Source organism: Excalfactoria chinensis, chromosome 8 (genome assembly GCF_039878825.1).
Source record: "Excalfactoria chinensis isolate bCotChi1 chromosome 8, bCotChi1.hap2, whole genome shotgun sequence".
NCBI lineage: Eukaryota > Metazoa > Chordata > Aves > Galliformes > Phasianidae > Excalfactoria > Excalfactoria chinensis.
The window spans coordinates 14917314-14941882 of record NC_092832.1 but is presented as its reverse complement, the minus strand read 5'-3'; the positions used below and the strand labels follow the sequence as shown (position 1 = coordinate 14941882).

General features: G+C 42.4%; 1 protein-coding gene across 4 annotated transcripts in view; it reads right to left on the bottom strand.

The window, feature by feature from the left end:
• Window positions 1-24569, bottom strand: part of MTA1 (metastasis associated 1) — a 68572-nt gene that overhangs the window by 28316 nt on the left and 15687 nt on the right. For all 4 annotated transcript variants that reach the window (XM_072342756.1, XM_072342759.1, XM_072342757.1 and 1 more), the window contains exons 4-11: window positions 20433-20559; window positions 20206-20269; window positions 15105-15222; window positions 13484-13586; window positions 9890-9989; window positions 8337-8525; window positions 7174-7248; window positions 953-1011 (exon numbers count right to left, since the gene is read on the bottom strand). In XM_072342756.1, the coding sequence (XP_072198857.1) occupies window positions 953-1011; window positions 7174-7248; window positions 8337-8525; window positions 9890-9989; window positions 13484-13586; window positions 15105-15222; window positions 20206-20269; window positions 20433-20559 (835 nt within the window). The remainder of the gene's footprint in view (window positions 1-952; window positions 1012-7173; window positions 7249-8336; window positions 8526-9889; window positions 9990-13483; window positions 13587-15104; window positions 15223-20205; window positions 20270-20432; window positions 20560-24569) is intronic.

Sequence of the window (24569 nt, the reverse complement as noted above, 5' to 3'; positions counted from 1 at the left end):
AGCACCGTAACCTTTCAGAAACAAAGCCCTACCTACAAACATTATAATCCAACATCAACAGGAGACTACCAACCTCTTGTCTGCAATAACCTTTTGCATCTGCAGTCCAAGTTACATTGGCTTTTGCTTTACAAGCTTAGCCCATTTTGAACCCACATTTAATTTGATGTCCAGCGTCCCCATACACAGCAACACCCTCCGGAAAAAGGAAATGCTGTTGAAAAATGGCCCAACAAGAGCTCTGTTGGGCTTCACTCTGAATATTACACCTATATTTTGGTAAATTCACATGGGAGATGTTGACAGTAAGTAAGGAAAACAGGTGCACTGGGATGACGCCATTAATTATTATTGCTTCTTGTTACTGTTATTTGTGTATAACACTATGGACCTGCTAGCAAGTCCCCAATAGCACAGTCAATATAGAAGCTAGAAGATAAGCAATGGTTGCTTCAGGAAGCATATGGTATGAGGAAAAGGAGCAATGTGACAGCACAGCAATGTAACCAGGAAAGCCCTGAAAGGAAAGCCCTCAGCTACCTGTGGAGGAGACACCCTGCGCTCCAGAAGCAGGAGGTCAGCTCATGGGAACAGCTCAGCCCTTTGTATGCTCAGACCAGCAGCACAGGCATGCTGGGAGGAGCACCGCTTTGTTCTCACCAGCTTTGAAATACCACAGCTATCATCTTCTCTTCCACAGGGCTCCGAGTTGTTTATTAGCATCTGGGTGTTTAGCATTAACTCAGCTAAAATAAAAAGGAACTCAAGCCTATTTAAGCGTCAGCAGAAGGCTCATTATATTGGTAACCTAATTTAGCAATTCTCTGACATTGTTTGTTCGACTGTGGCTCTCATTATGTAATTAAAGCTAATATATAACACTGACAGGCTGTGGAAACTACTACCCCAGACACAATGAAATAAAGGAGAACAGAACAAGAAGGATACTTACTAGTTGGGTATATACACTTGTTTGAGCTTGCTTTCTGCTTCTGCTGCTTTCAATCGTTTCTTTGAAGAGAAAAACAAAAATCAGAAAAAAAAAGGTTAGGGAATGAAAAAGAAAAGGAAGGCTATTTTACCTGCAGTCTCATAATGCACCTGTAAAAACACAAGCACTTATTAACAAACAGGTAAGTGTCTCTTTCACTAAGCAGCTACTACAAAGTCCTTTTCCAAGAGGAAAATGTACATTGAAACAACTGTGGGCATTAATTGCCTATGCAATGCAGCATTCTGAAAAAACAAAAATAAAAAGAGAGACTACAAATGACTACAGACAATTTTTCCTTTCCCATTCGCTCTAATACAAACTCATATATTGCTCCTTCCACGTTGCTTTCTCTTTCCCTGCAGAGAAAGATGTGGTGAATCAGTCCTCCTTGGTTCATACGCACCAACTGGATGGGAGCAGGCGTAGCAAAACATCTGCTCCATCATATTTCCTCAACAGGTGAAAGAATTCCAAGAGTTGGAAGGAAAGATTCTTTCTGTTAATGGTCCTCTTATTTATTTACTTATTTTAATTGATTAAAAACTGACTCGCTCACAACTGGAGGTTTTCTTTAAAGACTACCAGTTTAACTAAGAACAGACACAGAACTAACAAAACTACTGCGTAATTATGGTATGTAATCACTTCATACTGAGTATCAGCCACAGGCAACTCATCTGTTTCAATTCCTAAGGGCAAAAATCTTTCTGTAGACAGCACTACATGACCGGCCCCCTTGCAGACAACAAGGAAACAAACTCCAAGCATGAATGTTTGCAGTCAGGTAGCAGAGAACATCAAAGGGGCTCCTGGTCAAAACCACATTTCCCAGAAGATGCTAAGGAACATAATGAAGATACATCCAAGGAAAAACACAGCTGAAATAAACAGACTTCCAGAGCATGGGGAAGCACACTAAGAGGTACATTTGTTTCTTCATATGGTCTTATTTTGGTAAAAGTCATTCCATCCATGATTCTGGAGGTGGATTACAGGATCCTTTCAGTGGGAAGTGGAGGACAAACACCTTCAAAATGGCACTGCTCCTTTCTTTGAACAAAGCACGTGGCACAAGAAACAATAAGGCAGAGGAAGACAATGAGCAGCAGCTTTGCTAACTACCCAAGAACTCCTTTCAAAACTCAGATTTTCACATTCATTAAATAGTAAAGAGACATTCTATGGTTCAAATGCCCTCCCTACTACACAAACTACATAAAGTTAGGGTGAAAGATGCCCCATCCCTGGAGGTGTTCATGGTCAGGTTGAATGCAGCCCTGGGCAGTCCTGTCTAGTATTAAATGTGGAGGTTGATGGCCCTGCATGTGACAGATGAGTTGGAGCTTGATGATCTTCGGGGTCCCTTCCAACCCAAGCCATTCTATGATTCTATGAAAGGAACCTCTGGAGGCCTCTACCCCAGCCCCCTGCTGAATGCCCACGCTATTCAACACCTATGCCAATAACAGCAGTCTGCATAAAGCCCTGTGAATGCTTTCCAGACAAACCAGCAGGGCGGTGTTTGCCAAGGGCTTCACTTGTATTCTAGACAAACAGATTAATTCAATGTGTTTACTATTTTTTTAAATGAACAGCCTCGAGGCACAGTCTCAGAAAATAATAACTGTAAAGCAAAAGTCAGCATCTGCATAGAAATAAGCACAAGGAAATGAAATAGAACTGAAAAAAAAAAAAAAAAAAAAAAAAGAAGTGGCACATGGGAATATATGAATTCTTTTTATAGGGACGTGATGGTCACGTGGAAAAACAATTAAGTAAAAGCTTCCAGTAAGCACAAAGCTTGCTTTGATCAGAGGGACAGCCTGAAGCATGTTCTCCATTTGACAGCCTGACAGTCCCTCACTGAAGCTCTTTGGGCTCTGAAAGAATTCCCTTTACCTCTTCCAGCAAATAAAAGTCAACCCATCTTAAAAATCAAAGAATGAAGATGTCAAGGAAGCCTAACATCAAGTGCTGATAAACACTTCCATTACTGCTTGATGAACTTAGTCCAAGAATCACATTTCCTTGAGGGCAAAGCAGGAAATCCAGGGAACTTCCACTGGTACAGAACTCGTTTGTTCTGATTTTTAAATTTCTACTGGGTTTCTACTGGAAATTGAAGGGGAGGGAAGGGGAAGCTGCAGTATTCTTGACTAAAGCTCCCAAGGGCGCCAGCTAGAGTCATTATGTTGTGACAGTTCTGGAAATCTATGAATGGAAGAGCTTCATGCAAGCACAAAGCATTACCAATAGCAGAATTATTTTGCTATCTGCAATCAAAAGTCATTTGCCTTGGAGACATGGTTAATTTAGCCTGTTAAACAACATTTTAGGGAAGGGATGATGAATACTCACACAGGATTTGGTTTAGTGACTGATGACCACGGTGCAAGCTCTGAGCTACCAACAGGTCACCTGGGCCCAGCAACAGCTTCAGCTGCCTTGAGATCAAGGCCAAACACTCCATATAGCACATGCCTTTATTACAGACTTGTGTACCGGGACACCTGAAGGTTTCCAAAAGGCTCTACAATGAGCTAGATATGGAGAGGTTGTTTCTGCACTAAGCATTTGGATGACCAATAGTGCAGACTTCAGGAGCCTCCGCTCTCTGGCAGTGACTGACAGGTACAAGAATGATCTCCCCATAGAGAAGTGCTCTGCTGGGTTCCTTTGCCTGTTAAGAGTGAATTTGCGCCTGAACGTTCCCATCCACAAAAGAATCCTGTTTGTCACTTCTTCTAGAGGCTTGGCATAAGAGAGATCTTGTATCTCTAAGTTACATATGCATATCCATCTATCTTAAGCACATCCTGATTATATTTTCCCTACTAAAGGGAGATATTATCAAACTTTTCTTTTTAATCGCCCCTAGGACTAAAGAATTAAAAATACATTAAAATACTGTACATGAATCAGTGCAAACGCCTGTCCTTTTTACAGCCTCCCCGCAGTGTTAACATCTTTCATTCTACCCACTAAGCTTGAAAGCTCTTAAAAAGTGATACATTCCAACAAACAAATGGTTGTGAACCATGAATGTTCATAAAGAGAAAGTAACAGAAGAAATCCGGGACTGCAGAGGATATTTCAAGGTCCACAGTGCAAGAGTTGGGTTCACAGACAGTATGGGGGCATCTCAGATACTGAGCCCCTTTTAGTTCACACTAGGAAAAAATATTCTCTAGCCTGTGCTTTTTGAATTTAGGAGAATCCAAGTTTTGCATCTTTCCCTCTCTGTACCCCGAGCACACCAGTGTTGCTGGGAGGCACAGGGAGGTAATTAGGACATGATGCAGAAGTGCTCCCAGCTGCCAGGGCTCCTCCAGCACTGGTGTGCAGTACCTCCAAGCCTCTGTTAACTGCTTGCCAAAACTACCCCAGTTCCAGGATACTGTAGGATTAATAGGAGGTGTTTGGGAACAACACGTCCTACGTATGTGGAAAAGCATTTCTCTGATGTTATTTCTGCTTTGTCAGCACGCAGTACTTCATGAAGGCCAGTACATTAGGATGTCACTCAGAGCTCTCGCCTAGGTACAAAGGCTAGTTTTCCTCACTAAAGATGTTATCTATCTGCATCAAGATCTACCCGAGCTCACCCTGCCTCACGTCAAATTTATTGGCACTTCCATTTTCTCTGTCTCCTCCTTTACATTTTTGCTTTTCCAGCTCCACATACCTTGAAACCAGTTCTGTCTTTTTCTCCTACTTAATCTCTGATTTAACAGTGCTTGTACATAATAAAAAGAGAACTGAGCAGGAATCTAATGTTTGAGCTCCTTCTTGAAGTTTCCCATTCCTCAAGTACAAATGATAATGCAGTAAGACTTAAGTCTTTCGCACTCAAAAAGCTGGAGAGAGTTACACTTGGAAGTTTACAGGACTTCCCCTCACGATACACAAAACAGCATCAAAGATCTTCAAACAAAGACATCATCCTGGAACACATAACCACTGAAGAACTTGACTTGCACTTTGAATGATAATGCAGTCATGCCCAAACACTGTGCAACTCTTAGAGCTTTCAGACTGCTCCTGAAAGTAGTGAGGACAGTTTAGTTAGTAGGACATTGGATGCCTGTTCAAAGCTTTCTAAAACCAAAGACATGTGCTGCTTCTGAATCAGTTTATGTGAAATCTGCCTCAAAAAGGAATGCATTCACAGGAGGCCTGGGATCATGCATTTCTTCAGGCCATCTCCAAAAAGGAGCCTGCATCAACCCAGAAACTCTGCACTGATGCTGCAGTGGAAGAATCATTCCTTCTAGCAGAGCTGGATCTCTACTTCAAGTGACTGAACTTTAATTATGCCAATAACCATCAAAAGCAAAAGTGTAGCTCAAGACAAATGTAAGTCATTACGTAAGAGATCTAAGAGCATGCTATGAAGCAAGTCCTTTTGTGCCCTTTTCAATCGCATCAGCCTATTCACAAAGCAAGGACGTGCTGTTATGCCTTCCCATCCTAGGTGTACCCAGCAGCCCTTTCCCCTCCACAAAGCACAAACATTTGTGCATGTTAGCACTGTAACCAGTAGCATCTTATGTTACTTAATTACAGAATATTCTCACTACAGGAGGTTGAGTTCTAAACTTGCACAGGGCTCTGCAGTTTGCTTTATTGTTCAGTCCTGAGAAAAGTTTTTCTGCTCAAGTCCACTCAAAATTCAGCTTCCTTAATGGCACAGACAAGATTTTTCTTCAGGGATATGACAGAGTCCTTTCTTGCTCCAAGAAGTTCTCCAAGGAGATACAGAAGAAAGCAAGCAGTTCTCAGTAAGTGGTTTTCAAAGCAGGCAGCCTGCATGTGACAAAGCCTTCCCAACGAAGTTGTGCAACTCTCAAAAACAGTTTAAATTAATGCTTCTAAGAATGGAAGAATGTGCAAGAATGAGCAAGCTAGCAGTTGTGAGCATGGCAGTAACACAGACTCAAAAGATAATCACCCCCTTAACAAGAGGCCAAATGAAGGCAAAGCAACTCAGGATGTACACTCGCCATATCCTTATGTAGCATATTTTCAATATCTCATGTACAAAAGTGCTACAGACCCCAGAACCACTCTGTGCTATTAGACTAAGGAAAGAATTGACACAGTTATAACACTGGGAGACAAAAATGGCGTTGACAGTTGTGCTTTGTGAGAGAACTTGAACTGTTATTCCCACTTAAACTTCCTATGCTTAATTTGTGGTTATATACACACAGATCTCCCAGACTTTTCATAAATGTTTATTATACTATTTGCTTGTACAGCCTGGGAACTCAAGACGAGGTCTTCAGCTTGGTTCAAACATAATGGATGTGGTATCTCTGTTCTGCAATTTCTACCTGTTCAGCCTATACTCAACGTTGTCTCCTAAGTGCACAGCCTCTAATTGAAAGTTTTCCCCAAATCCCACTCCCTGGTACTTTGCTGGGCAGCACACAAGAGGTACAACAGCACAACCATGATAGAAAACTCACTGCAGAAGAATGCAGTGAAACAATACAAGAAACTGCAGCGCTTCTTTAATTCCTAATTTATTGCTGCAAGAACAAGTAATCAAATTCTTTTCAGCTACTGTTATTCTACAACTTTTTACCTGCCTCTTGCATTGTGCTTTCATTACACAAGGCACCAAGTAGGCTTTGTACTTAAACAAGGAGATAAAAATGACTGTAAACATCAACCCAAGTTGATTCTCAAGCATACTCTGGGGATCTGAGCCACCAAAGCTTCCTAAACACCCTGCAGTACTTACGTGAAGGAGACTCCATGCAGCTGCAATCAAAGTCACAGGCAGGTAGCGGAGGGGAATAACGACAGTTGTGGTACATGAACTACAGCCTCCATAAAAACACCAAACTGAAGTTACTGCTGACCTTGAACTTGGCTACATGCAAAGATTAACTGTATACAATTCCTCAAGCTATTTTGTTCCAAAGCAGATATAAGCATGTGGCTTTGACATTCTTAAATATTTGCTGCTACTTTAGTTGGCTTGGAGCTTTCACATGTCTACAGGATGGCTGATGAGTTTATTGATAAGAGATTATCAGATAAAATGATTACAGAATCCACCTATTGGAAAGCCTGGACTTCACAAAGAAGAACAGAGCAGCAATGCTTGGCTTCAGTGGCAAGTAAAACAGCTTCTCTTGGAATGCAAGAGGTGACTCTGAGTTTCTTACCTGCTGAACGTATCTGTCTGTAGTTTTCCACATATAGTAATACTCTATTATGCTTGTTAAGGATTTCCATGGGAGCTAGGGACATAAAGGAAAAGCAACAGTCATTGCAAGGAAGCTGGATGCAGCCTCACCAAAATCCACAGAATTCCTCTGGCAGACTGTAACAGTTTGCAATTAGTAACCCTGACAGCAAAAAAGATAGGAGATTCAGACATGAACTAAGGACAACAGAGGCACCCACATTAAATGGGACCTTTAGGAAAAAAATAGCGCTTTCAGTGTAGAGGCAGAGCAGGTTACAGGTAAATCTTCATACTGCATTGGCTTCACAGTAAACCATTCAACAGAGTCAACATGGAAGGCAGCCCACTGGCTGAGACAGTTGCTGTTCTGAGCAGCAAAGACTCAAGCTTAAGGATCACGATGACAGTCTTACAGCTCTGTTTTGCACAACTTCTGTGGAGCTGATCCTTGAAAATAAGAATTAAGTAAGATGATAACTACTAACAGAAACACGCCATGCCAGCTCTGCTCTCTGCATAAAAAGCAAGAGGTTTTCAACAGGACTATAAAGTGTTGTGCGGCTTCCAAGTCCCTTCATCTAAAAGATTAGAGCACAGGACAAACAACACTGACACTACTTGTTTTGTTCTGAGGAGCTGAACAGTGATACAGTGCGACTTGGCTCTCCTACAGTGCTCCATTCAATCTGCTGGCTGAATACCTACAGAAGAGATTTGGCCAAACTAGAGGATGCTTCCCACGGATGCCCAAGATTCCTTTTTCAAACTTTCAGAGGACCCTCTATTGAGATAATATAAAAGTGACTACGTTTCCATGTTCCAGGCTCAGTACTCTTTCAAACAAGTTATTCTGCAGCATCTAGGCTTTCCTATACCAACTCTGTTGTAGTCAAGCAGACTATTTTAAATTAACATCTCTGAAGGAAAAAATCTATCATCAGTGATTTGAAATTCTGATTGTACAGCAGGCTGTCTTCAGTATGAGGTCTGTCTTCCCCTGGTTTACTGCAAGACATCCATCAGTTCAAAGCCCTCTTCTTCAAAATGAAGAAAAACAACTCAGTTCAGACAAGCAGGAAACCAGTTCCATCCCTGATCAGAATCAACCTCATCACGCAGGCCCCCACTTTATATACTTACAAAATCTTGCTGAATGTCAGTGAAATCTTTTCCATATTTTTCTAGTGCTTCCTCAAAGAGGTTTGCCTCTGAAGCAGACCACTCCTCCATCTCATCTCTGCACAGGACCGGCCCACCTTGTGGCACAAGCGCAGAGATCGCCTTGGAAATGTCGTAGACATTTTTGTGCAAAGTGTCCATAGCATGGAACTACGTGTTGTAAAAGAGAGAAACAAATGTAAGAACAAGCACCCAGTAGGAAAAACACTTAGCAACTTAACAGCAGTAGCAGAAACCATGCAGCAACATCTGTGGATGAAGTACACTACATCTGCATCAAGTCAGTAAATACTTGCTCCAACCCCAGACTCAAGATAATTTTCAGTGTACAAGTCTTATGTTCACTAAAAATAGTGGGATTTTTTGGAACGTGAGCATCTGCATATGAGTAATTCCTACTTTAGCTAATCCCCAGCACCACCACTGCAGCACTGCTGCTAAGAAAATGCAGGGGATAGAGCCTCACTCACCAGATGGAGCATGAAGATGGAAGTCTGAGGATGTATTTTCTAATAAACTTAGCCATGCGCTTCTTTTGTCAAATAATCCTCACAAATTGCATATAAGACAAATATTTAAGCACGCAGACACAGGCCCCAGATGTCACAAACCCCAAAAAGGATTTAAGTCACATCTAATAGCTGACTAGGAAGAACTACTCCCAAGAGTGAGCAGTTATTCATCAGAAAGCTGAGCTACAAATGCCGGTGACTTATGATATACAAGGGGGAAGAACACACTGAGAGTGAGGAATTGGTATTGTAAGTGAAAGCTGGGCTTTATTTCTGTCATTTCTCTCAGGATGTTATTTGTCTTCCATCTACCAGAGTTTTGTGCATCATCAACCTACAGTGTTTTATCCTAGAGTTTGTTCTGCAAATGATTTCATATTATATCAATTATGAGGCGAGATTTTGATAACAGCGCTCTGGAGACTTCGTAACTTTTATTCACACTTCCATTTAACTCTTTCTAGCATAGAAATTTCTTTTTTCCCTTTCCTCTCTATCAAGAATCCTTTACAATTACAAAATATTTACAGTATGGCCACTGCTTCGGTGCTTTAAAACAAAGCTCAAAGAAAACCCCATCAACTGAACTTTCTTATCTGACCACAAACCCTTCCCCTCCAGACCATTTTGCCCAAGGATGGCTGTGGCAGTTGGGGAAGCGGTAAGTGGTATTTTGGCATTACAGCACTGCAGACAGGCAAGTATCACATGGATTCTTGTTCAGACCATTACTCAGTAAGCCTATGTAAGAGATGGGCTGTGAAGCATGGTCAGAACATTAAAGAAATAAAAATTCTGAGCTACCCATGATGGATCATAAGGAGGCACAAAGCCAGAAATAGTTACTTCAACGTAAATAAAGGGCTCCTTTACAAAGACAGGATCTGGTTCACAGCAGGCCACAATTACAGTCCATCTGCCCCTTTCCCTTTGCCAACTGTTATTGAGGAGGTGAATTATATTACATCTCTCAGTAACTGAAGGCCCACTTAAAAACCTTACCAGTGTGATGTCCCTAGAGGCTGCTGCAGCACTCATGTGCAAACTTGGCTGTCTGACAGAACTACTGCAATCTAGCGCTCGGGCAAATGTACCAACAGACCTGCAAGAAATAACAACGGAGCATTAACTCTGCATGCAAAGCAAGCATAAACATCAACACCCAACCAACATTTTTTGGGATCAGCAGACTCCATTTCTCAGTAACAAGATTACATGTCTTGGCACTACTTCTGAGCCAGGGACCGTTCTCTTCAGATGTGGTTTGTTATTATGAATGCTTGACTGCGCACAGTTTATATGGCCAAATAGGCTCAGGCAGGAGAATAGTGGAAGACTCCAAGATCACAAACGGGCAGCTTCGAACCATCTCATCCTGTGTCTCTCAACAAAAACTTTTGAATTAAGGTTCAAAAGAGAGTGATCAAGTGACCTTTACGAATGGCAGCCCAAGCAGTGCTGTGTTGTCCAAAGGCACATTGATAAGTGCCAAGACATGATAGGAAAAAAAAAAAAAGAATGCAGGAACAATCATTTTCCAATGTTGCAGAAAAAGTATGACATAGTATAATGTTGTAAATATATATTTATTATATCTACTGTAATATATAAAAAAGAGTATTTAAAGTATAAACAGGCTGTGTAAAAGGATAGCAGCTCTCAAACAGTTCCCAATGCCAGCCACTCCTGTTTGCAAGGCCACAATTCCCAGGCTCCTCATTTTACCCCAAAAGAAATGAGCTGGAGAACTCTACAACAGGAACACCGGTTCCAGTAATTCACACTCCCTTGGCTGCTTGTTGCAGCACACAGTTGGGAACACTCCTGCACAGTGAACTGGAGCTGAACTCTGAGAAATTACAACAACAAAATCAATTCCCCCCCTCCAACACCCCCTCACTCTGTGCACTTCCCCAGACTACTTGACTAGCTGAGTGCATAGAAGAAAAAAAAGGTAAATACTTAGGCAGTAATCCATCAAATATCTAATTTTGGTCCAAAGCCAAAGCTGCCCACGCAAGGCTTTGGTGCATTCACACTTCACCCTCTCCCCAGCCTCCTACTCACTCATCTTCATCGCTGCTTCACAGCTCCCCTGCTTGCAGAACTGATACTTTATTTTTTTGTGGTACCTAATTAGAAACTGGATCACTTTGCTGATTCTGGGTAGAAGCAATCTTTATACTGATCATTTTGGGGTCTTTCTCCAGCAGGCAGCCTCACATGGCTCTATCAGCAAACCAAGCAGGCAGCAGAAAATGGCCAGAACTGCCAGAAGTAGCTTCACAACCAAAAAGCCTGAATGAGGTGGAAAGTGCCATCACAGAGCAGCTCTGTGGTCAGTCTAAACCAACCAAAACCCCCATCAACGAGGCACTTCGACCCTCTGGTTTCCTACTGAGTGCTCCTGACACCAAGACCACAGCAACGTGTGGCTGAGTGGCATCGTGAATCAGTGTTGCTGGAAGTCAGCCTATCAAATAAGCTCCTTATTGAAGGGCCCCAAAAGCAGCAGGAGTCTTTGCTGGAGATATTCCAGCTTTCTCTATCTCTTCTCCTGCATCACCCATAGAGAATCTTCTCCCTACTTTCAGCCATTTCCTTATGCGCATCTGTTTAAGCACGAGGGCTGCTCCAAAAGTAATGTCTCCTATTCTATTAGGTTAACCCACAGTTCCAGAGGCCAACAGAAAGAACACCATATGCAAGTTTATCAGGACCTGCTGAACCAATACAGAACTGACAGTGTCCTGGAAGGCATAATCGCCAGCAATGAGATATGGTGTCTAAAAGCTGGAGTCAAAACAGCAGCCCATGGAATGGCAACACGTCAATCTCCCATAGAAGAAAAGCTGAAGACACAGCTCTCAGCAGATAAAGCGCACTGCCTTGTAGGACACAATAGAGGTGATCCTTCTGGACTTCAGAAAGCCAGACAAACCATCAGCTCTGACTGCCATGTCACGACGCTGACTAAGCTGAAGGCTCAAACTTCCAGAGTCAGGTCGGAGAAGGTGACAGCCTTAAACCAGGCCTCAGACCAGTTTGAAGACAGTGGAGCACACCACCAGTCTTGTCTGGACCGTCCAACAACACCCACCATATAGTCCAGATTTGGTACCTTCTGACCTTCCACCCTTTGGGCTCATGAAAGATGGGCTGCACAGGCACTTTTATCCTAGCAACAACACCATCATAGCAGCTGTGAAACAGTGGGTCACCACTGCTGCTGCAGATTTCTACAAGCGTGACATGCAGGCTCTTGTTCACTGCTGGAAAAAAATGCATAGCTAATGGTGGGGACTATGTTGAAAAACAGCATTTTGCAGCTGAGAATTTGCTCTATCAAACAGCGTTATTGTGCTCTTTGTATCTTATGTCGCTTCCATAGAAATAAAGAGGAGGCACTACTTGTGGAGCAACCTACACCCACTGCACACAAATCACTTAGTCCGGCAAGTTTGACTTTATTGTTAACACAAGGCCAGGGAAACAGCCACATACTGTGTAAGCAGCACAGTGAAACGTATAAATGGATCTGAACTGTCAGATTCTCATCAATCTGGATGGCAGCTGACGCCTTTCCATTTTAACCAACCTGGTTTTATTCTTGGCTCCCTGCTATTGGGCCCTCACACAAGGCCCAACCCATCCACGCAGAAGTTATCAAGCGTTCTTAAAAAATCTGTCTGAATTGTACAAAAATAGCAAACTTTATCTTCAAAGGGCATAGAAAAACAAATTTGCTGCACGTTTCTGAGCACAGAAACTTCTTGTCTTGCACACTTAAATCTCCACATTTTAACTCAATTCTCCTTAACTCTGCCCTTTTCTTTCCCCCTAGTATTTTTTTAAGTCTGTATCATTCAACGTGTTGAAAGCATTTATTATTGTTTCATAAATGCATTCTTTTTGCATCATTCAACAGCTCCAATCAGAATTAAGAGTCCGTTCCAGACATTTTCTTCCACATGAGCTCTCATGTTATCTCCTCAGGAGACACCCCATTAACTAACCCACTACAGACACAGCAATACCACACCCAGGAAAATTCAAGAGGAAAGTTCAGCAGCGTGGTAACTCAAGATGTGTGTGGGGAGGGAGGAGGGGGGAAAATACTCCCCCTTCCTCCCCATATCTAATAGCAACTTGCTCTACTGACTATAGATGGTCTAACTACCCATCTACTACTCACACTGCTTTCCTCCCATGCTTCCACAGTCTTAAAAACTTACCCAGGAAACAGTTTGAGAGCATTACCTTTTTGTTTAATTGTACATATTAAATTCTAGTATCAGCTTCTGTTCATAGAAACAAACAACACTGAAAAGGGTCACAAGCATTTTATAAAGCAAACACTGACGGACAGACTGCCTTGAGTTTAAATAGAAGCATAAAACACACCGCTCCCCATCTGTACTCATCCACTCCTCATCTGTACTCATTTGCTGGGATTTACTTTATCCATTCTACCTGTTTTCAAGCAACCAAACCAGCATTCGTACCAGTAAAGTATAAAGAACACACCAAAAAAAAAGTGCTTAGAAAAGATGAGTTATTAAAACCTTATTCAAAGAAGTGATAAATTGCTCTTACCGTGCTACCACCAAGAACTGGTCTATCTGCTTGTCTACTAGTGGGTTGAAGGCTTCCCAAACTTTTGTTTCAAGTTTTGACTGATCTCTTCCATCATCCTCACCTGGTTGAAAAACAAGTTAGAAACGCTCAGCGTGGCTGTTTGGAGATAAAATTACTTGCCTGGTTTCATATCTCACAATAATTTAACCACCAAATCAACTCAGATACTCTGCCTGACAGTGAAAATTTCATTCATCCATTTGGCTGCAACCATTTCAGCTTGACAACTTGACAGCAACCCAACTCATCCAAATTAGGCCACCGGATGCTGAAGAGCTGATATCTAATGGCACAAGTGATGGGAAACAGAGCACGTCCTTCCCCCAAACAGCCTCCTCTCTTCAGCCCCAGATTCTCTCTCCTTTTCCTCTACCTCACAGCAGCTCCAGGAAAGCAGGCACGCTCCCAGCTGCTCTGAGCAGGCAAAGGGTAGCTGGCCCTGTTTGCAGCAGCTGCTTTCTAAGGGGACAATCATAGTATCAGACTCTTATACTTCTATTCTCCCAACCCTAAACAAATCAAAATATCTTGGAAAAAATACAGGAGCTACTGAGCCTCTTTTTTTTTTTTTTTTTCTTTTAAACCCCTTTTGAAACATCTGGAGATTATCCTTCTCTGAATTCCCATGTTGGTTGGCTGAAGGAGGAGAATGCCTTTCAAATTAGTTCATCCTCACTTAGGAGGCTAGCCCAGCTGCCAAATAAATGCCACAGACAAATTAAACAAGAGTCCCAACCAATTTGTTGGCCTGTTCTAACATTAGCCTAACAGTATCTGCACATCTGCAAAGCTCTGAAGCAGAGTGAGGTGCCTCACTGCTTTCACCTCTCTGCCTGGGGAGTTTTGTAGAGCCCCTTTCAACATGGCTCATAACATCAGCTCTCTAAGAACATGGACAGATTGGCCTGAGCCCTACACAGGTCTCAGAGAAGAGTTCTTCCACCCACTGCAGTGCAAGAACCAGTGTGAATCTGGTGTCTGTTAACTAACAGCCCATTTTCCTGAGCATGTGTCCTTGTGTTCCTTCTGCTCCATGAGCAGGGCAGGCTGAGGTCTCACAACATGCTCAAGGCAGCAAATTCTTCCTGCCTGTTCTGCAGGTGAGAAGTCTAGGCTGGAAGCCAAGAGCAGCAGACAGGCAGGGGGCTCTGAGGAAAAGGCATCCAGCAATAATGGGCAAATTGATGTGGGGAGACAGCATTTAATTGGCAATAATTTGGGAGCGGCTCTTACAGGGAAGCGAGGCTTGATTAAAAACACAAAGGCTATACAGATGTGATGGAAATCTGTGCTTCCCATGGAAATTCTGAAATCTCCTAAAATGAGTGCAAGCTCTGAGAGAGGCAATTAATTCAATTTGTTTCAACAACTTTTATGATTTGGACAAATGCCCGCTTAAAGCCTGGTCTGAGACACAACTAATTGCATGCAGTGGGCAACTGTTTCAGTCCCTAACAAACCAAGCCAGTGGGTGCACACATGACGTGGTGGTAGGAACCTCTGTCTCCCACACAGGCTGCATACAAAGAAGTGGCTGCATTCCACATGGCCTCCTGACAACTTAAATTATGGAAATTACCCTCTTTTAATAAGTCTGTTATATCTGCCTGGTATCTGTTTCCAACTCGGATTTCTCCTTTATCAGCGAGTAGAGTCTTTTGTTGAGGATCGTATACTAGTGAATAGAAGAAGAAATCCTAAAAATAGAACAAAAACAGAAAATAAAGTATTACTAGCTTACATTTTTACCATAGTATATATATAGTAGAAAGCTTTTATGCTAAGTTTGCTCACCCAGTCTACCCTTAGCAAGTAAAATCAAATCACCAGTCCCCTTCTCAGCACTCGCCTAATAAAGATTAGGATGTGGCATTTCTTGTCTCAGGGACACACTGCTGACCAACCTGTTTCCCCTCATCACTTAAGATTAAATCGCCTCTTTTTTCTGCTGCTTACTGGGAGAAGGGAAGCAGATTTGGCAGCAGCAGCAGCTAGCTGCAGGTGGTAATACATTCATTTGTTGCTTTTGCTCAAGTAGATGAGAAAAAGGCTGAAAAAAAAAAAGCTGCTTGGCTTCTGTCACCTGGTAAAGCATGAACGATTAAAGCAAGAAATCATACCAGAATGAGAATGTCCTGCCAGGGTGGAGGAAGAAAACAGCCTCAATTTTAATCACTTAACTGCACAGGGCAAGTAATTGAACTTTCCTGCAGCAAGTATGCTCCATCAAAGGGGAGCATTGGGACACGGGACAGGAAGAGAGCTCTGTTTGGACATCTAGATCTCCATCCACAGCAACAAAGTCACCAGGAACAGAACAGAAATGCAGTATGTGCCATTTTTCACATCTTGGGTTGCCAGCTCCTTTTCCTTTCCCTGCATTATCTGTGTAAATAGCTGGAAAGCTGTCTTAGTGCATCTCATTTCACACTCGCCTCACTTTCCCTCTCCCTGTGTTCGTACGCATCATACAGGAAAAACCAGCATCAGTTTTCAACTCTGTTCAACCTCACAAAAAGGTGGCAATGAAAAAGCAGTGCTCTATCTGCCATAAAAAGCTCCCAGAAGGAGAAACGACCACTGAGCTTTCCCAGTAACAAGGTAAATGTTCTGTGGACTAGAGATTTAAAGGTGCACATTAGGTTTTGTTTATCCAGCCCTGCACATCACATAGACTCATCTAAGACTGATGCCACAGAGGAAAGGTCTCCCATGTTTACTTTACATGTCTTAAGCATCCAGCATGCAAGCAACTACAGAATCTGAAAATATTAAACATGGTAGCTCGAATTTTAATAGAAAAAAAAAGCAAAACCACCTAGCATTTTTACCAAGAAGAGATCAGTATCTTTGGAATGGGGGGAAAAGAGGAAATTTTGGCTGGTCTGCATATGGTTTTGCTTTGTTACCTTATAAAGCAAGGCACAGAGAAGTCTCACCTACCCAGCACAAAACAAGAGGCAAGGCATTAATTTGCACTGATCTGTTCCAGCCGAAAACACATCATTTCTCCACAGAGGAAGCATGTTCTGCTATGATGGCAGGGTTGAAGCCATCGCTAACACTTGGGAAAGCACAGCCCTAACATCCAGGTAAGCAAACTAGAAGGGCTGTGGTCTGGAAGATTTAGTTGTGCTTTAAATCAACGATGTTCTTGACAGAACGGATTCCTACAGCCACAGGAACCAAGGTCTATTTACAACAACCCACCAACAGAAGGGAGCTTTAGAGAAGAAGACAACTAATTCATGTGATAGCTGGGTAAAGAAATCTGGGTTTCTTGCTCCCTGACGTACACAAAGTGTAAAGAATCACAATACTGAGGATACACTGTACAAGAGATTTCGTAGCACCACTTTTGTTAGCCAGGAAAAGTCAATGATTGTGGGGAGGTTTTCTCCTATGGCATTTGACTGAGACGCCCTATTACTTCTCTTTTGTAGATTGCTGCTATGTATTCAGCCATCTAATGGTACTCACTCAGTGAGAAAAAGGTAATAGGCCACACATTTCTTTTTGCTGTTCTTCCCTCATCCCTTTCTCTGAGGTGGAGATAAGGGAAGGCAGGAGAGAGGCAGGCAACACTTCTCTCCAAAATAAAGAATTACAGCTACCTGGTCTCTTCTACCCAGCCAAAGCCCTCCCAGCAGAGATGAGGTGGAAGTTTAGGAGAAGGAGTGTGAATACAAAGCAACCCCCAGAAGCAATACAATGCTACCACCATCACTGTCCATAGAAACATGAAATTCAGCCCACAAAAATGGCACGTCATTTCTGAAAGCACTAAAAACCATCAGTTTAATGCCAATGGAAGCAACAGCCGAAGTAGCAGAGCAGATCCTTGTGTATTCTAGAGTGAGTGTGAACTCTTGATCAACACTGCATAGCACAAATGCAAGGATTTTCAGAAGGATTTCACCCAACAAAATTACGTGCCTCTTCACAAACTTTCATGCTCTTTCTGGCTGTCAAAACTATGTAAGTGGAGTTTATAGCAGTGCAGAAGAACAAGGGTTTTCTGCTTTAATTCCACATCCCAGAAAACACTCGACATGTTTGGAAAAAAAAACCTAAAATGACCGGCCAAGAGTTAAAATTAAACCATGACTTTCTGCTTCCTCAAACTGGTACATGGACACTCACACTCAGAGCTTCCCTACCCAGGCCCCAAAGCTACCAGCAGCTACAAGCCAAGAACCAAAGCCACCAATGGCAGAAAAACTGTCGAAAAAGCTCCACGTGGAAGTACAGTAAAGAGTGGTTAGTCCATTACAGCCTGCAAACCTGCCCTCATGAAGTCAGTTGGGGTGAAGGGAGAACTTTTAGCATTATATTTTTAGGGAGTAGCAAAAGAAACAAATGCCAGATATGTAACCAGCAGGCAAAATTCACATCGTCACATGGATATCTTCTAGCAGTGCAGACAAATAAGTGGTACATATAAAAATAGGGAAATGTAGTGCTAATCTGCAGAATAGGGAAATCTACTGCTTGTGCCAGAAGTAGTTATACCCTTCTCTTGATCTCCCTGAGAATTACAATTAAGTATCTACAGGAAATTCAGGTTTGCAGTTGCTATTTCTCCCCCCCCCCCCCCCTTTTTCCTCCTATTCCTCAGTCCTTCTACAAACTTGCTTTTGCCAGACACAATAAAAACAGCACTGGGCCCTGAACGTCATGCAGCAATCTCTGTGAGCAGCACAGCAGGACAGAGGGGAAGGATGAAAGAACAGATAACAAAAATGTAGTTTTGCTACGCTTATTATCTCCCTAACAACTTGTCTGCATGTTTAACCCCCCTTCAAGGCAAACAGCCTTGGGCCAAAAACCTACTTTCAGTGGTCAAAACAGGCAAGTTAGCAAACATACAAGGAATCTGTCGGCACATTCCCTAGAACTGCTTTGAAAGCAAAGAGAATTAATAACAGGAAGGGGAAAAAAAAAAAAAAGGAGTTGAAGGCAGTTGAAGACAAAACCACCCAGTGCCAGGAACTGACCAGGCAACAAGAATCTCATGTCTGAATCTCTTCGCCCTCCAACCCAGCACATTTCTGTTCCTAAGCTTCCAATTTCTTTACCATCTGTCCAAGGTACTTTGCACCACAGCAAAACACTGTGCTAAGTGACAGGACACATTCAGGGAACTCGTTCATTCTGTGAAATCTTTAAGTGCCTGCTCGGTTTAAAAATAGCCCGCATCACTCATCTTGCATTTTGAGAGTTCAAAAGGATGAAGACAAGAAATCTCTTTCTGTTCCTACATCTGCATCTGAGCAATTGTACAATTAGGGGGAGAAAGCTCCCTTCTCAGCCAAGGTACCTACCTGTAAGATTGTTGGTAATAAAAATGTTTGGGGAGCAATGGAGAGGGAGCACGACTTAAAGTTTGGGTACAGAAAGTCTGAAACTAATTTCAGTTTGATTAACTTTTGCTTCCAAACGGGCATCTCCCAGACTGCTAGCTGGTAACAAGCATTACTGAACACAACAGCCCTCATTTGATGCACTGCCATTTGGCAGCCCTGAGCAGGCTCGACATGTTTTTGGTTTCACATTCCAAAAAGAAGCCTGACTATTTAATCTCTGTGCTTTGTTTAAAATTCTCTTAAACTGGAGCACTGGATTAAAATTAATCTTACATTTCAATAAATAAAGATAAAGACGCAGACTGCAACAGGCTCCTTCAAATCAAAACCAACCTGTTTTCTTTGCATTTCTTAAAGGACAGTTTAATGACTGTTACCCTACTGCCTTCAATTACAAGATTTCCTCTCTTATGTAACACTGAAATGTTCTCAAATCCAAACGTACTTGCAGATGTATTCAAATAATCACACGCTGAAATGGTTTATTATTCGTTAACATGAAGTTTGATGATAAAATGTTGTTAGTTTCCAAAAGGAAAGGTTTCATATTGTCATATTCCAAGACTGCTTAGCCCAGCTGGCAGCCAGTGGTTCAGACACCATTAAACTCATATACTGGTATTAATAAAGGGCTGTATTTCTTAAAAATCACAAACACCTGAAGAAGTAAAACCCAACAGTGTAAGACAATTCAGTTGCAAGTGTTTGGCTGAGGTGCCTTTAAGGAGTCAGATTGCAAAAATTTCTGTAGGAGTCAGAAGTTCAGTGACAAGTAGTTTTCCAAGGATCTAAGTGTCTGTGGTGGCAAATGAAGGATTGCAAGTAAATAGTTTTAACAGTGAATCCAAAACCCAGGGATCTAAGCTCCTCGGAGATCTGAGGTGAGATCAAGCTTAAACCGTATTCAAATAAATCTGTAAGACTACAGGAGAAAACTAATATATGGAAATAGAGTTTGCTGGCTTGCTCTCTCATCTACAGCTACTTCACCTCCCACCCTGTGTAGTCTGGGAGCATGAGCCTCCATCTTGAGCTTTCAGTCTGCCATGCTGATAGGCAAGAAGGGTTCCCTTAACAGAAGAAGGGACAGCTTACTGTCACAGGAATGTAAACATGCCTGGCCTGCTAGATCCACCAAGTTTCACATCAAAATGAAGACTGTATCGAGCCCAAAGCTTCCCCCTGTCAACACTCCGTATGCTTAAGACATGAAAGAAGAACTGTTCTTTTTAGAAAGCTTACAAAAAGCCACCAAATCTAAACTGTGCCAAAAGAAAGTGTTCAAGCTTGACAATTCACAAAATGGGTTCATACCTCCCGTTCCAGATATGATTTAAGGGATTCTGTCTCATTTAACAGAGTAACGCTGCATTTGCCTCTAAAAAAAGAGAAACATATTTTATGAAAAAATACACATCTTAAATGCTTGTGTGATTCATAAGCTGATACTATTGAAGTTGCACACAAAATTTAATATTACACTTGAATGATAGCGACATTTGGTTTCTGAATAGAAAGCACAGGAAGAAAATGGCCGTTACCTAATGTGTGTGGCTGGCAGAGATTCCAGCTGTCGCGAGAGAAATAACTCACGATGTCGTAACTGATGCTTCTGTTTCTCTGGCAAGTCGACCATTTCTGGGTTTTCCATCTCTTCTTCCATTTCTCCTAGTCACAGAGAGACAAAATGACCATTATGAACATAGCGCAAGTCTGGACTCCAGGCCAATCAGCTCCAAAACCTTTGCTAAATAACAAACAGGCATAAGGTGAAATCTAACTCTGAATCTTCACATCTCACCTAAGGAAATAACGAGGTAACTAATACAGAAGCTTTAAGTCATGTCTGTGAAGAAGTGTTTATCACCACTAGAATGAAAGCACCCCAGGTCAACGCCTGTGGCGGCCCACCAAGCTGTGGTCACAAATCTGCCACAGAAAAACAAGGGCTGCAATGGGAAGGAGCTGATGCATGAAGAACAAGGCAGGGACAGCAAAGTCTTCACGTCAGGTGTCAGCTATCATGCACCCTGCTCCTCTTCCAGCATATCACAGTTGCACACCACCCCATCCTGCCTTCAACAGCTTCCGAAAGAAATGCCTACTGAAAAGGCCAGTTCAGCTGTTGAGCGGATTTCACCCTCTTCACCCTAACCACAGGCAATAGATCACGGTCACAAGATGAACTGGAATGTAACCAAAGTGCCCAAGGCCAGCCTTGTGAGCAGCCCTCCTCTGCTGCAGCTCACACAAAGCTTAGCGTGGATCCAGGATCCACCACCACCGGCTTCCAGCCATGCTATCTCCATCCAACCTGTTTTAAATGAATGCCAAAGTAAATACATGAAATCACACCCATACGGCTACACAACCGATCCAAAACATCTCTAGGCATTGTTCTTGTTAGAAGTAAATTACTGTCATGCTTTGCGTTCATTAGCAAGCATCCTGTCAATCACACGAGACAGAAAACCAAAAACTCCATGATGAAGGACAGGAAAGAAAACCCCAGATCTCCTCCTTCCCTGTGAAATGAAGGCAGTTACTGTGTTGTCCAAAAGCACGGCAAAGTTTCCCAGACTCGAGCAGGACCAGCTGTAATGTCTCATACCCCAACAGCAGAGCTCCCACTTTCCTGCCACTGTGCTCTCCAAGAGCAGACCTGTGCCTGCAGCTTAGATCAACACTTGTTGCCAAGACACATTTCTAGTCAGAAATGCATACAGGAGCAGTAGTGATTTGTATGCTCTGAAGATTAGTTACTTCTAATCCTCACTGCCAGCCCAAAAGAAAGCAAATTGAAAGCAGAGAGAATGCCATTTTACAAAACATTAACGTTGCATTTAAATAGCCCACCATTACGCAAAATGGGGTGACAAAAACCAAAGATAAACCTTCCAGATTCCTCATGAGTTATCAATGCTTTACTGTCCTGGAACTGAGACCTGTGGTTTATAAGCCCCTCAGGTAAGCTGCTCCAGCAAGGAAGGGAAAAAGCAGTACTATTAACCCCCACTGCAACATGCGGCAGCTATTATAACTGCACGAGCTGTTCTGCATACAGCTGCACATGTTACTATTTAGTATTTTTCTACACACTGGAACACAGAATCTACATTTGTGCCCCAGTTTTGTGGTTCTGCACTTTATTTACTGAAGTGGATTTTGTTTTAGTTGAAAATGAATACCGTGGTTACTGTAAATATACCAGCAGCAATCCACAAACAAGTCACCAAGCCACCAGCTTGCTTGCTCAAAAACATGATGGAAAAAGCATGAATGCCTCCAGCACTTAGGAAAGGTGCTGGAGAATCAGAGTATGCACAGAGCAATGCAGGAAAAACACTAAGGAGCAGCTTAATACTTTAATACACTTAATATCTTCAGTATATTTAGTAGCTGAGAGCTTTCAAAAATTACATTAAGAACTATATAGAGGGCCATATGCTAGTCTTATCTACGAAGAAAACGAAACCACCCAGCAAAACCAAACTCATGTCTGGAAGTACACACCTTCCAACTCCTGTTTTATTTATCTGCCTTGTGTTTGTAATAAAGCAAGGAAGGTGGGACACACGTTTCCTTCTTATGCCAGATCTGCTACGCGCAGCCTTACAAAGGAAAAGGCACAATGTATTTTGATAAATGTGTTCTGAAGCAAAGAAATGGACTGGGAAAGCAGGACTGGAGTCATGCAAAAAGCAGCTTTGATTAAAACAGTAAGGAATACCACCTCATCATCTCATGTATTGCAAAGGTGTAAGTTGGCTATAAACCAAAATGGGACTAAGGCAGCCTAAGGCTCCAGGACAAGTGCAGCACAACTGAACCTCAACCTCCTGCTGCTCACGCTCTCAGCAAAGCAGACTTCAGGCTCCAGAATGGCAGCCCTTGAAAGATAAAAGACAATAGTCTTAGAATAAATAGTAATAACAATAATAAACTCCTTTCAGAAGCACATGCCCACATTTAAGGCAGTAATGTGGGGTAAGTGATGAGAACGCAGCCGGTGCAGTATATTGGGATTTCAATGATCTCGTAAAGCTTTGCTTCAAAATTAATCTCTCTGCTTGATAGATGCACTCATGTGGATTTAAAACTAAACGTTTAGCCTCAATATAAGCAGTAATACTGCAGTTATGCAAAAGTAGCCAGTGGAATGCTGCAAGGACTGCGTTACATTAAGCACTATTTGATATTTGACTACAGAATCATTAATAGCACATTAAGAAAAGCTTGACAGGGACACAATGAAAGCAAGAGACGGGACACAAACAGCAAGACTCATGTGAAAGCTAATATATATTGGGGAAAATAATTAGAAAGAGCAAACTGAGTTGGCAGGAGATGCCCAAGAGGCAGAAATAGTAATTTAAAACGACTGGATATATGAGATGCAAAATTAAACATCAATATTTGCTAGACATTAGAAAGAATAGCAATTTGATACAGATCTGACCGGGCTCCCCACAGCAGAGATACAACAGAGCTCTCGCAAGGAAATGGCTGCAAGTTGTATCAGATGAGGTTTAGACTAGACATAGGAAGGAACTTTTTCTCTCAGAGAGTTGTCAGGCACTGCAATGGCTGCTCAGGGAGGTGGTGGAGTCGCCATTCCTGGCAGTGTTCAAGAGGCGTCTGGATGGGGAGCTAGGAGATCTGCTTTAGTGGTTTGCTGTAGGTGTGGTAAAGGGAGGATGGTTGGACTAGATCTTGTAGGTCCTTTCCAACCTTGTGATTCTATGATTCTCTGCATTCTGGGCTTTGTGCAAGTTGCTACATGGCAAAACTCAGAAAAGCACAAAGGCAAATGACACAGAAATAAGATGCAAAGCACTCACTGGGATGTCCAGCTTGGAATACAGGCAAGTCTGTAGTAACAGAAGGATGGAGGTTGTGGCCAGAGGCGTTCAAGAAACATCTAGATGTTGTACTCAGGGACATGGTTTAGTGGGAAATATTTGTGATAGATGGATGGTTGGGCTGGATGATCTTGGAAATCTTTGCCAGCTTTGGCAATTCTGTGATTCTAATTAGTTATCATGGTATCACTACATTTGACATGTAAAGGGAAAAAGGTAGAAAAAGGAGTGAAAACATTGGGAAACCCAGTGAAGTCGGGGGAAGTGCCCTGTGATGATTCCCTCAGCAGGAAAAAAACTTCAACTAAGCAGCTCTGAAAGATGTTCTACAACTCTACATTCAACAGTTTACAACTCCAAAGAAGATCCTTCTGTGCCGCAGGAAACCAATGCTGTGACAGATTCCTTTTCCCAGGACCGTTTCTAATGGTCTATAGTAAGCCTTGGAACCTCATTTATTTTCTCTACCAATATCCAAATATTGACTCACAGGTACAAAAATGTGGTGGAATTTTCAACAAGTGTTACTCCTTACACCTGGGCACTTCAGGAGAAATTGACCACAGTACCAAGCAAACATCTCATGACTTTTTCCAAGACTTACTGTGAACACTTGATGCAACCATGGTCAACAGTGTGGGAAAGGGACGGAGCAAACAGGCCTTGTTTTTGACATGTTCCTTCCTCACCACACCAGTGCTGGAAGAGGAAACCAGTTTCCTCCTCTCAGCAGTGGGCCCAAAAATGTCCATGCACAGATTAATGAGCTTGGCTTGTTTTATAATCGTGTGTGTGGATCAGGGAGAAAATGGGGGG